Source organism: Scomber scombrus, chromosome 1 (assembly GCF_963691925.1).
Source record: "Scomber scombrus chromosome 1, fScoSco1.1, whole genome shotgun sequence".
In the NCBI taxonomy this organism is placed as follows: domain Eukaryota; kingdom Metazoa; phylum Chordata; class Actinopteri; order Scombriformes; family Scombridae; genus Scomber; species Scomber scombrus.
Genome location: NC_084970.1, coordinates 18,750,448 through 18,763,829, shown reverse-complemented (window position 1 = coordinate 18,763,829; position 13,382 = coordinate 18,750,448). Strand labels below are relative to the sequence as shown.

Sequence of the window (13,382 nt, the reverse complement as noted above, 5' to 3'; positions counted from 1 at the left end):
CCCAACACATTAACAGAAATTCATAGTGCTACATATGCCTGTTAAAAATAACTCGGGTCTGTAACAACTGCAGAATCACACTGAAAGAAATAGCTGATGTCATATATAATAACTAATAACAAGTTAGCTCAGGGTTGTTATGTCGGGTTGAGAACTGACCACTGAGAAAGGAAACTTTTAGAAAAGTGGAGAAAAAAGAAAGATTGGGTTTACATTTACTATTACAGTAAATCAATGTTGAATGCTACCAGGTATTTATATTTAATCTAACAATAATAGCAATGTAAGTTATTAATTCAGAAAGTGTTTCAAATGACTTGTCCTGCTCGGTTTGAGTATTTATATATCAAATATTCATACACAGCTCTCAGGGGAATTAGAAGTATAATTACTAATAGCTTAGTGCTCGTAGGTGTTTTTCTGTGTCTTCTTATTTTATGGCTTCTGAGCAAGATTGCAGCTTTGCATTATCAATGTTTCAAATAATACTCTGTTTCTTCTGGTGTTGGTGTGAATGAAAAGTAAGATATCTGTCTTCGAAATTAAAGGAAAAGCAAGTATTAGCAGGCTATTTGGTCATGTTTTTAGTGACAAAAGAACCTATCAGGTCAGACTTTCACTTTCAGCATTTCAGAGCATCTTTTCCGCATATAAAATAAATTATTAATTTGTTACATAACCAACAGAACATTTTGTTCAATTCAGTTCTTTCTATTGCAGTTTATTCATGCAATATGTTATAAATATATATCACTACCCAGATTTCCAGGATGAAATAAATGTCAGTGCAGCCACTTTATTCTTCTCTCCCTGCCTCTTCTTATTTTATCAACATCTTTTTCTCATGGTTTCCCTCTCGGAAGGGAGGGGGGCAGAGAAAGGCGAGGTTCTGTTGTCAAATCTGTCAGTCTAGCCAGCTTGGCCCCTCCCACCTCAGCGGAGGCATTACATACTGCTGGTGCTTGTGCTCTTAGCAACGGTGCCTCAGCAACAGAGCCAAGGCAACAGAGCTCCACGGCAACAGCGTGCCGTGTCTCCCCAATGGAGCTGCCATTGGGCGGACCAGCGCTCAGGCACTACACCCAGAGCAGACCAAGACCTCACCGACAAAAACTGAACTATCGTCCCAGCAGACCGCAGGTACTGTGATAGAGGAGAAGAGAGTTTTTTTTTAAAAATGGAGAGTGAGGGAAAGGTTGTGTGTGTGGAGAGAAAATGGAAGGTAGGGAGAGATGTAATAGGGTACAGAGGGGAGAGGCAGGGGGAAGGGAAGGATGGAGGGGGAGTGCTGTAAAAGATGCCTGGTCCCTGCTTGAATAAGGCAGTGCCATTGTACCGGTCACCAGCTGTTTGAAGAACCCATAATTGACATTTTCTGTGCATAATAGCTTGACGGCTATGTGTGACTGCAGGTGGTAGTGTGCTCTGAATGTCTTTTCTTGCTCTCACTGAAAAAAGGCAAGTGGCATTTTATGTTTTTCCACAGGGTTTTATATGAAGATGTAGATTGTGTGTGTGTGTGTGTGTGTGTGTGTGTGTGTGTGTGTGTGTGTGTGTGTGTGTGTGTGTGTGTGTGTGTGTGTGTGTGTGTGTGTGTGTGTGTGTGTGTGTGTGATCATCTCCATTTTCCACTGAGATGATCATGTTGTCACAGAGCTATCTGGCTGTAGACATACAGTCACTCCCTTGGAGCCTGTGGCCAGTGAGACAAAATTCAACCAATTCCCCTGACAGGATATCGTGTAACGGTGACTTCTGCTAAATTTGTGTTCTGCAGTCGACTTTTTGACTTTTATTGCTACTTGTGGGCTCAGATATTAATATGATCAGGGTGATTCGACAGTGTATGGCTGCAATTTCGATATCACATTACCCACGTTGGCAAAATGAGTTATCTTCCTCTCATTGCTCATGTAAAATCCTGTGACGCCCCCCTATTGTACGTTACTGAGCAACTGACTCCCAAGAGGCTGGTTTGTAGCATGACTGGATGAGAGATTCAAACTGAAAACTGAAAAATCTCTAGTGCAAGAGTGTGTGGTTTTTTTTTTTTTTTAGATGTGAGGGTTATGTAATGTAAAGTTACATATGATGCATATAGCTCTTCATCATCTTTGATAAAAAAATGTCCTTATGTTTGTGTTTTCTGTGTATGTGTGTGGTAATTAGGAGACAATAATTGAGAGTGAAAATGAAGTCCTTGAGCTCATGGGGCGAGTGGATGAAGGAGTGGAAGAGTTCTTTACTAAAAGAGTACTTCCTGCTGATACACTGTGAGTATCCAGCTGCCAATTTTACCTCTTTATAGTTCCTTAATATTTAGCTAATAACAACACTGCCTTAACAAACTTCTACTATACAACTGGATTCAGAGTATTGATTTGATATATGATCCTTTATATAGGAAAAAGCAAGATGATGAATCTATCACAGTGCACGAAGTGGCTCCTGCCAGCTCTGCTCCGTGTCCGCCCCCAACTAAAACCCTCAGGAGGAAGCTTGGTGATTTCTTTACACTCAAAAAGAGGCGAGGTCTGAAATCAGAGACGAGCCATGAGGGGCGACCCAAAAAGGCCTCCATAGCTGATCTCATACGCCCTCTCAGGGAGGTCGCCAGAGCTGAGAAAGAAAAAGATAAGGAGAGAGTCAAGGAGCATGACAAGGAGAACGAAAAGGAGAAAGCGAAGGAACATCCCAGCGCTGTTACTGGAGAGTCAGCTGTTCAGGAGACACCTGTTTCTGGTGCTCCACCACTGAGGGGTGAAGCGGTGCCTCCTCGCCGTGCTCTAAGAGAAGGGAAGTCCCAGTCTCTTATTTTGCTGTCTGGATCAGCAGCAGCAGCAACGGGGACCACTAATGGCAGAAACACTGCAAAGGTGAGTGTTACAGTGGTCAAAATCTTGAACACCTTCAGATCAAGAGATTTAAGTTTTGAAAATCACTTTGCTGTTGCTGATTTCAGAAACAATTCGAAGGCCAACATAGCTTTGAACAGAAACTCCACCTCATGCTTCAACGTATTGGAGTTTCCAAAGCTCAGCCAGGAGAGACACAGGTGTGTGACCGTGTATGTCTGAATATAGATATGTATTTAATATCCATGTAAGAAACATCAAGAGGATCTAAATACCATTTTAATCCTTGTAGAATCAGGAGGGAGAGATGAAAAAGGCAGAATCTGAAGGTATGTCCCATTATCTGTTTGATGTTTAATATGCTTAAACCCTCCTCTGGTCCAGCTTAATGATAATGAGGTGGGAGAAAAATGATTATCAGAAGTGTGGGGATTCATCTCAAAAGGAGAGACTTCTATGACATGGATCAGTTTTCCATTAAAAGACTTAATATCTCAGATACTGGGCTATTAAAACAAGCATTTTTCTTCACCAATTATGGGGACTTTATAGGCACTTAATTCTTCTGGTAAAATATGATAAATGATCTTTGTGCCTCAGGTACTATCATTGACAGTAAAGCTGAACTACCCCCAACTTTCACAAAACCCAGAACGATGTCTGCGTCATCAGGTAAAAAACAACACAGAAACACTGATTCAGTCTCTCTAATGTATATGATCATCTAAATAATATAAACATTCACTCTTTTTTTTAGATACAAGGCATCAAATTCGACCAAGTGTGTCAGCACACGAGTCAGCTGGGAAACCTGCTTTGCTTCCAAAGCCAGTTATAAAGCCGGGCCCACCCCCTACAACATCAGGCCGCAACACACCTGAGAACGAGCTAGCCCAAATACAGGAGGGGGAGACAAACACGCCCACTAAACTCAGTCAGACTGCAGCTCCGTCTGCCCCCAGTGCTACCACCACTCCCACTGTACCGACAATCTCAGACTCAGTCCCTGACTCAACTAATGTTACTATTTCCCCTTCAAGTACTGTAACTCCCTCTGACTTAGATATATGCATTGACTCTGTTAACGCTACCGCAGAAGCTACAACACCCACAAATGTTACAGAGTTCGACAGCAAAGCTTCCATCCCTGAAGCTAGTGCAACTACCACAGAAATACCCACCTCTACATTCCCAACATCCCTTACAAGCACTACTACACCCACAGAGCCCCCCGCCCCTGTCTCAGTTACTTCCACTCCCTCTGAGTCCATTACTCCGAGCCTCTATGTCACTTCCAAATCAACAACAATAACTTCCATTACAACCTCGGAAACTATTTCTGCTCCCAGCAGTGAAAGCTTGGTTCCCACAACGTCAACAAATCTGTCAACCAAATTGACTTTGCCGGAGCCAAATGATATTCTCACATTTGGTAGTGATGCAGTTATTTCTGTCATCACCGCTGTAGGCACCACCAGCACGTCAGATACACCATCAGACGTCTCTACCAGTTCAGTTACTGTAGCTAGTGATGATTTTTCAGTCTCTGCCACCTCAACTAGCCCTGTAACTTTAAACACTCCCATTACCAGTTCCCCGACCCTTGTCTGTACTGCCCCTCCTACCACTAGCACCACCACTACCAGCCCAACATTCACCGACTGCATGAACTCTATCTCTACTTCCACCATTCCTGACGTCTCCGCCCCCTCCTCTTCTTCCAGTGAAACAAACCCCACAGATACCATCACCACCACCAACGCCAGTTTAACAACTGCAGCTGCAGTTAGCTCCCCACTCACGACTGACTCAGACCCGCCTGACCCTAACAACGCCAGCCCAACCCTCACACTAACTATCTCTAGCCTCCTTGCTACCGATAACTCAAGTGCTACTTCTCACCATTTGACCAGTGCAGCATCCTCTAATGATAATAAAGATAATGATTTACAGACCCATCTCAAAGAAAGATCCAGTCTGGAGCCAGTAGTAAAGGACACAGGTAGGTTTATGTAATGTATGACTATATTCATGCTCTTCTTTGCTTTTACATGTCAGTACAGTAGATCTACATATGTATTTCTCTCTCCTAGAAGCAGATGAGGAGCTTGAGGTGGTCCAAAAGAGCAAACAAGCTGAGAAAAATGAAAGCAAGACAGTCGTCGACGGTGGGAAAGAGAATGAGCATTATAAAGAGAAACCAGCTGAAGTCAACAGCGAAGTGACAAAGAAAGAAGCGCAGGAGGAAAGTGTGAAACCTGAAGAAGTCACAGTGACAACAGAAGTGGGGACGGCTCAACCTCCATCAGGGAAAGAGGGTGTACCGTTTAGCAATGAGGAAGTGATAAAGGGTCAAAATCAAGAAGAAACTAAGGCAGCGGATGAGAAGTAATTCAAAAATCAAGAAATTGCTAAATATGGGACCAACTACTGTGACAGGGGGCAGGAGAGGCCACAGTAAAGGGTAAAAGGTGTAGGGTGCGGGGGGTGGGGAAGGGGGACGATCCATGGCACTTCCTACAGGGACCACCACATTACAGCAGCACACCACAAAGGGTGGGCCACTGGACCAAAGAACTGAGATCCCCTTGGTGTGATGTAATCAACAAATCCAGCAGTGTCTTTGTCCTTTTTTTAACTTCTGTTTGAATTTTGCATTGCACGTATGATTATGTACCATAAGACAACTACTGTGGTAAAATACACCATGTTTACAATAGATGGATAAGAGACATAGTTATGACTATTAAATGGATTATTGAATTGAATCATTACCTCAGTGTCTTTATCAGCAAACACATTATTCATAACCTACATTTGTTCTAAGAAAACGTTATGCCAAGGTTCTCCACATCTCATGGTCTTCTGCAGCGGATGGACTTTGTTCAATCAATCAATCAATCAATCAATCTTTATTTATATAGCGCAAAATCACAACAAAAGTAATCTCAAGGCACTTTGCGCATAGAGCAGGTCTAGACCGTACTCTTTAATTTAAAGAGACCCAACATTCCCACACGAGCAAGCACTTGGCCACAGTGGCAAGGAAAAACTCCCTTGTCCCCAGTTGTCATGGAGATAGTTAAGGTGTCATCACGGCGACACTAGTATGAGGAAGACCATGAGATATGGTTGAAAGTACTGTTTTCAAGGTCAAGAATGAACTAATTAATGTGTGTTTGAAGCTTCTGGGGTTCAAAATGTTGATGTGCATATATGTATTTAATATTAGGCTATTTATTTGCAAAGGGGCCATGTACAACATCAGACATAAATGTTGGCATACATATATATATATATATATATATATATATATATATATATATATATATATATATATATATATATATATATATATACATATATATAGATATTAAGAGTTCAAATTAACAACGTTTTTGCTTCACATTACAGCATTAGTTAGATTATAGACTGTATGTGCAGCAGAGATTTGATTAACTGAACTCTAAAATGGAGGTAATGTGTTAAATTGCTAAGATGTAACAAAAACAGTGACATTTACAGTATATCCAAAACAATCGTTCTTTCATTCTAAATTTCAGCTGATTGCTTTGATGTGCATGTATCACCAAATTCAAACACTTAAATAGGTTACTGCATATTTCTGAGCGTCTAATGAAATTGTGTGAAGACAACTGGTTAAAACCTGTAGTGCAGGATGAAATGAAGGTGCTCCTCCTGTCACGACTGCAGCTGGGGGGAGTAAAGAGACTATTTTTGGGCCTCATACACACAATGTTTCTTGGATTAGTCTGACTTTAGTTTCTGAGAAAAGTGCCTACTGAAAAGCATCAGTGCTGATATTTTAGATGTTAGATATTCATGTGTGTTGATGCTGATAGGCAGATGATGACAATCCAATGAAAGGCCTGCTGAAGGGTAAAAAAGTATAAACACCACCTAACCCTCTGTCAGGTGCGCTATCCTCATTTTGCCTATGCACAAAGTCACAGACAGCATGTATTGCAGCTGTGAGGAGATGAGGGAAAATAACACATGAATGACCATTCATATTGGTATTTTTCTTCTTAGCAACTACATCAATAATAAAATCATATCTTGTCCTTTTTTAGAGGTGTTTTTCCTTTTGATTTATGATGGTCTAGAGTAGATTGTGGATTTCTCCTGTATCAGACCCAGCAGCTCTCTGCAGTGCAGAATAGTGTGAAGATTTATCATAAAACTTCCCCATATATGCCACTGATGTCTGACAAAAGAGAGCATCATATTCACTGCAGAGACAGTGAAAATTCATCAGAGCTTCAGGTCTGGCTGATCAAATTCACAGTTCTTCTGACTTTTATTAACATATATTATAGCTTATTAGTAATGATTTATTTGAATTAGCAATAAAAGTACAATAAAACTGTAAAGTGTAGTTTTTATTTTCAAGGATGGGCTCACCATTTTTCAAGAATGGGCTCACCATTTTTCAAGTCTGTCTTAAAACACCAGTTAGGTGCCCAAATGAGCATTGAAACATGTTTCTCTTGCTGTAATCATTCCTCCTGTTCATACTGACCAGTAGAAGATCTCTTCATAATGCACAAATGATGGGGGCCAAAATCCACAGTCCTCATTCTGTTCTACAATTTATTTAAATGTTTTTATTTGAAGCTAGTATAAAGCTTCAGTCGCTCAAATGACTCAAATCAAGTAGGTATATTTTAAAGTTACAGTCTCTTTTGTGCCAAAGTCCCATTTTTTGTTACTATTCTTCCACCACAGCTCAACAGGGAAACACTGTCTGAGGAAACATAAAGAGGGAATTTTATGCTAAAAAGACTGGAAATGTGGCAGATATCCACATGATATATGCTGAAGCCTTATCTTTTAATATTCAGTATGAACAGGAGGAATGATTACAGTGAGGTAAACCTCTTACTTACAGTGTTCATGTGGACACCTTGTTTTAAAATAGACTTCGAAAATTATGAATCTTTCCTTCAATGCAAGGGTTATCAAAGTCTGAGACTGTGGGCCTCCCCTCAGACAAAGTTTGGAAACAGCTCATGATCATGTTATTTGATCCTACAGTCAGTCAACCTCAGTCTTTAACCAAATCATACACATTTAGACTATTTTGTGTGGTCCCCTTTTAGTAACTAATGTAATATTTTTTCACTTCTATCCACCGACCTTCCCCTGAAACTGTTTTACACTCCCCCTGTGAAGGCCCATCTCACACTAAAAACCTGTTAGGTGTATTTTTCTCCATCATCCAGACCAGCAGGGGTCGCTGGCGGGAAATATCAGCTGGAGGGAAACACACTTCACCCGGAAGCGGAGAACCGAGGGAAGCGGCGGTGGAGAAATTGTTTTGTAGTGTTCTCGGTACTCTTCTGAATTTACTTTGCTGTTTTTGGTCATCCAGCGACGTGCAAACCAGCTCCCATCTGCAGGAAGGTTTCATCTGTCCGTGCTCTCGTTAATCATGTCGGTGGTGCCTCCCAGTCGCTCCTCCACCGGGTGGCCGCGCGGCGGGGCCGTCCAGTTTGGGAACAAATACATGAGCGGGCCTGCCAAGCCCCTCACCCTGGAGAGGACCATCAACCTGTGAGTTCATGTGCACAATGATGCACAAGCAGCCGGGAGCAGGCTTAAAATGTGCCCCAACATCAGCCGGTTTATCAGCCTGGCTCAGTCTGTGTTTGATGAATTAATAACACATTTACATATATCACATCTCAGATAAAAGTGTGTTTTTGAGTCAGTCCATGATGTTACCATGGTTTAAAGGCTTGCATGTGGCTGCTTTCCAAAAAAAATGTCTGTAACGTTAGAAGCGGAAAAACAAAAAACAAACATATTTTAATATAAGAACAAGAAGTTTAGTTAGAGGCAGAGTTCATTTATCTCAACTAATCTGAGCTGCAACAATGAGTTGATTAATTGATTAGTAGTTGTGAACTACTTAAATAGTTGATTAATTGTTTTAAGTGTTAAAGATGAAAACCAGCAAAGTTCTCTGGTTCCTCTGATGAATATAATATAAATGAATATTTTATGCTTTATTTAATCTTCACCAGAACCTTTTGGCTGTTCACTGGGACAAAACAAGACATTTAAAGACGTCACTTTGGGTTTGGGAAACAGGGATCAACATTTTTCACCGTTTTCTGACATTTCATGGACCAAACGACTTATCAGTGAATCAAGAAAATGGCATTAGTCGATATTTGCAACCTCAGAGAGCTAATTAAGCTTTGCTAGCTCTTTAAAATGTCAGAAAAGACTATAAATGCTCATCACATTTCCCAAAGCTGGTGTTCACTTTGCCTTTTTTTCCCCCACCATCTCAAACTCAAAACCCATTTTTTATGTTATTTATCACATGAAGTAGCTAACATAGCATTTTAGAAACTAGCAACAGTGAATTGTTGCTATTTTTCTTGAGCACTTGTATCACAATTGTGGCCGATTTTATTTATTTATTTTTTTCTTTTGGACTAACTAGTTGTAAATAATCAGCCTCTAAAATCAGGAAGCGATTTCATTAAAGATTAATGCTTAATCGTGTTAATGATGGCAGCCAAAAGTCTGGATTGATTAATTATCTGATTTAACTCTAACAGTTTTGATAATCAAAGCCTCGTCATTTTTTGTGATTATTCAAGAAACAAACCTTTTCTGGCTTCAATGTGATGATTATCTGTTTTTAATATTTTTATTTTTAGACTCCTGTTGGAAATTTTAAGACTTACTTTCTGACAATTTATAAACTGACTTAAAAAATATAAATTGATGAAAATAATTCTCAGTTACCGCCCTGGATCCATAATATATTATTATACTGTATATCTCACACAGGTGTGTGTACCGTTCTGAAGCGATGTCTGGTCATGCTTCATAACTTCTCGTGTGTGTTTCCGTGTTTCAGATACCCTCTTACCAACTACACATTCGGCACCAAGGAGCCTCTGTATGAGAAGGACAGCTCGGTGGCAGCACGGTTTCAGAGGATGCGGGAGGAGTTTGACAAGATGGGAATGAGGAGGACGGTGGAGGGAGTACTCATCGTCCATGAACACAGGCTGCCTCATGTCTTACTGCTGCAACTGGGAACAACTTTCTTCAAACTGTGAGTCATTAATTTTCAGAGGTTTGTGCCAGTTTTTTCCTGGACTCTCATCTGATAGTTTTACTTCTCTCCTGCAGGCCCGGCGGAGAATTGAGTCCCGGAGAAGATGAAGTGGAGGGTCTGAAACGCCTGATGACTGAGGTAGCTACATCATCACACAGTTTTAGCTACTTGTTCCTGTGGCTGATGTTAATATTGATTTTTGTCTGGTTGTTAGATCCTCGGACGGCAGGATGGCGTGAAGCAGGACTGGGTGATTGACGACTGCATAGGCAACTGGTGGCGCCCAAATTTTGAGCCTCCACAGGTAGTTGTAGTTATTTTGATAGGCATATTTACGTTGAAAAGCAGAGTAGTTTTCACAGATCAATATTGAAAGAGATTTCAGCGGCTTCTGGTCATTTGGTTTACCTATTAGTGGGCTTTGAAATATGTCCATAAACCCTGTTGTTAACTTCTTCGCTTTTAAATGTCATGTCAAAAATACATTGATTTGTATAAATTACAGTAATGTTTATATATGTACTTGAGACTTAATCTTCGTCACTCTGACTTTCATTACTTAGTAAATATGAAAGGAAGGACAAAGTGATGTGTATCAAAATCTGACAGTCCAAAATGACTCTGTGATGCCATCTTGATACAAAACTGGGCCTGCTCAGTATTTCTATACATGCCACAAAGCATGATTAGATGTGAATTGCTTAATTGTACCATGCACTGAACCTGTGTGGAAGCATCTGCAGTCGTTATGTTTTCCATTCAGGTTTTTCCTTGAATTTGTGATTTTTCTGTGCATTAGAGGTCAGTGCAACACACCAAACTACCACATATATATTTTCTGCTTCATAAATCCAGGCTGAAAAATAAACAAACACAAGTCTAGTTTATATTCCTGTACATATGGAACTAATATTAACTTGTGTGTCTTGCAGTACCCCTATATTCCCGCTCACATTACCAAACCCAAGGAGCATAAGAAGCTCTTCCTTGTTCAGTTGCAGGAAAAAGGTCAGTATGTCACAGTTTGAGTGATGTTTCAAAGTGTTTTAACATTAAAGCTAAATTATTTGTTTTAAAAAAGCAGATGGAAGTAGAATTAAAATGTATCTGTGACTCATGTTTCTGCAGCGCTGTTCGCCGTCCCCAAGAACTATAAACTGGTGGCAGCACCGTTGTTTGAACTATATGACAACGCCCCTGGATATGGACCCATCATTTCCAGTCTACCACAGTTATTGAGCAGGTAAGGTTAATGACTTTTGCATGTGTGCATTTGGTTATTGTCTAAATAACTTTAAAGTGAAACACTTGTTTGGTCCATTGTCACAGTGGCTGAATAGAAGAAATAAAACTCTGAAAGGCATGAATAAATATTGTTATTGGTTTATCTAAAGGAGTTTGTTAAAGCAGTAGTTTGAATTTTGAGATACATGCTTATTTTCTGTGGTGTTCTGTTATTGTAACTTGAACATTTTCTCTTTATCTAAATGTTTTCATTAATTTACAACTCAGTTATGGTGTTATGAGATTATAGCCAATATAAATGTGACTGTGTTGACGACTAAATTATTTACACTGATTGGATGCATATATACATAATGTGCAGATAAAAACTGAATCCATTTATTGTATGCAGTAAATATTGGGCTGAATAGGGGGAAAAGGTTATTGTGCAAGTCTTGCAGGAACTCTTAAATTAAACACTGGAAGGAAGGAAGTTAAAAATAAACTGGAAATTACAAAAATAGATATTATTGTAAAAATTGTCATAGCATAAACTGACTTTTTAAATCATGATTTCTTTTTGTAGGTTCAACTTCATCTACAACTAACTTGAGTGAGCTGAAGGTGCGTCTGGCTGTCTCTGTGAGTGCAGCCCCGTCTGAGTGAAGCTCAAAGGCGAGAGACTTCTCATCGCTGGAAATCTCACATAAAAAAACTTGTCATGTCCACAGGGGTGTTTGTTTATACTGTTGTTAGAAGAACATGGAAATGTAATGTGTCTTTCTTTTTTTTATCTTAAAAACAAATAGTTTTTGTAGTATGTAAGTACAAATTCCAGTGTCTCAAGAATCTGATTTTATGGCCTCTCCAGAAGAGGAAAGTGTTTGATTAAACAAACTGCAAAGTTGAGTTTCTTGTTGTTTTAACCTGTAACAATGCTGTGGTTTTTTTTTCTTTTTAATAAAAAAGTAATTTGAATATGTTTTATACAGTTTAAAGAGCAAGTGAGCTGCTGACTTAAGTTTTAAAGATTTTCAGACATTTTTCCTATAATCAATAATCATTGTGATACAAAAATCAGAGTCAGAACAGAAAGTACTAATGCTCATGAAAAAAAACACTTTGCATTTAAATCAAATGGCACAAAATAAAGATGAAAAAAAGTGATAACTGTACAGACAGCAGTCCCAAAAGGATTGTCTTAAGTTGTATGTCTTGTTGGAGACTGATGTACATTTATCAGAAGAAAGTCACTTGACCTGCAGGCACAGATCTCGTCACAATTATCTTAACATGGTGATCACATAAAGTTACTGTATTCACAGCAAGTGAATCACTTCATCTTTTTTTCCCTACAGAAGAGGAAATTATCACCAGCAGTTAATTCCCAGATGAAGCGCATGAGATTAAAGTGTTAGCGTGCTAATTGAACGATGAAAATGGTGGGAATGATTATTTGAATCAGCTCTGAAGATTTAACTTTGCAACCTGTACATTTCTTGCATATCTTGTTGGGTCTCTGACTTGCTTTCCCCCGAAGTTTACCTCACAGGCAGCTAAATAAAGGTCTAATAAGCCTCATCAGCCACATGGTTATTTCAAGATCAGATGTGTCGCAATCACATTGTGCACACAAACATTGATGTGAGTATATTTTGTACTTGAAAAATGACAAAATGGACACAATTGTTTCACTTGAAGTGTTTTCAGCACGTGGATGGATGCTGTCATCCCTCAGTGAAACACAAATGAAAAGCTGCTTGAAATAATGAAATGAAAGACTCATAGCTGTGATGACATCCTGAAAAAAAGTCATGGATAGTTTGATTAAAAAAAAGTTTTGGACAATAAAGTTAGCAGCGATGTTGCGTTGATGCAGCATCCATTCTATTCATCTGGAAAAAAGGTATTAACAGTCAATGATATAATATCATCAGTGTCTAGTAATGTGTGAACTGCACTTTGTGGGGTCCAGTGTTACCTGGGGGCAGTAAAACAGCACTCATTCCATATGTAGGTTAATAAAATGTTGTTGCTCACTGTCTGAATGTGGACTTCCTATCATTATGTCATATCGATTCATTAGTTATCTAAAAAGCTCAACCTGTTGAGGTGCCAGAGATCATATCTTCACTGTATAACACTAAATATTGTTTGTGTTTAGTCAAATCAGTGAGAACAAATCATCAGGGGTGAAC

The 13,382-nt window shown here is 39.5% G+C and overlaps 1 protein-coding gene across 2 annotated transcripts; it reads left to right on the top strand.

Moving 5' to 3' along the window:
* Positions 1-8,167: 8,167 nt before the first annotated feature.
* nudt21 (nudix hydrolase 21) lies at positions 8,168-12,756 on the top strand. 2 transcript variants are annotated; one of them, XM_062415356.1, is made up of 7 exons: positions 8,168-8,432; positions 9,757-9,957; positions 10,035-10,098; positions 10,175-10,264; positions 10,893-10,968; positions 11,089-11,203; positions 11,771-12,756. In XM_062415356.1, the coding sequence occupies exons 1-7, from the start codon at positions 8,311-8,313 to the stop codon at positions 11,790-11,792; spliced, it is 690 nt and encodes a 229-aa protein (XP_062271340.1). In that variant the 5' UTR covers positions 8,168-8,310; the 3' UTR covers positions 11,793-12,756. The 2 variants fall into 2 exon arrangements, with proteins under 2 accessions (XP_062271340.1, XP_062271291.1); XM_062415307.1 differs by having other exon boundaries at positions 10,175-10,267.
* The last annotated feature ends 626 nt before the right edge of the window (positions 12,757-13,382 follow it).

What these genes read in the sequence shown, in the direction of transcription:
- nudt21 (XM_062415307.1), top strand. Translation starts at nt 8,311, where the DNA reads ATGTCGGTGGTGCCTCCCAGTCGCTCCTCCACCGGGTGGCCGCGCGGC. An exon ending in TGAAACGCCTGATGACTGAG is followed by an intron (nt 10,099 to 10,174) that starts GTAGCTACATCA and finishes TCTGGTTGTTAG; the next exon opens with ATCCTCGGACGGCAGGATGG. An exon ending in ATTTTGAGCCTCCACAGGTA is followed by an intron (nt 10,268 to 10,892) that starts GTTGTAGTTATT and finishes TGTGTCTTGCAG; the next exon opens with TACCCCTATATTCCCGCTCA.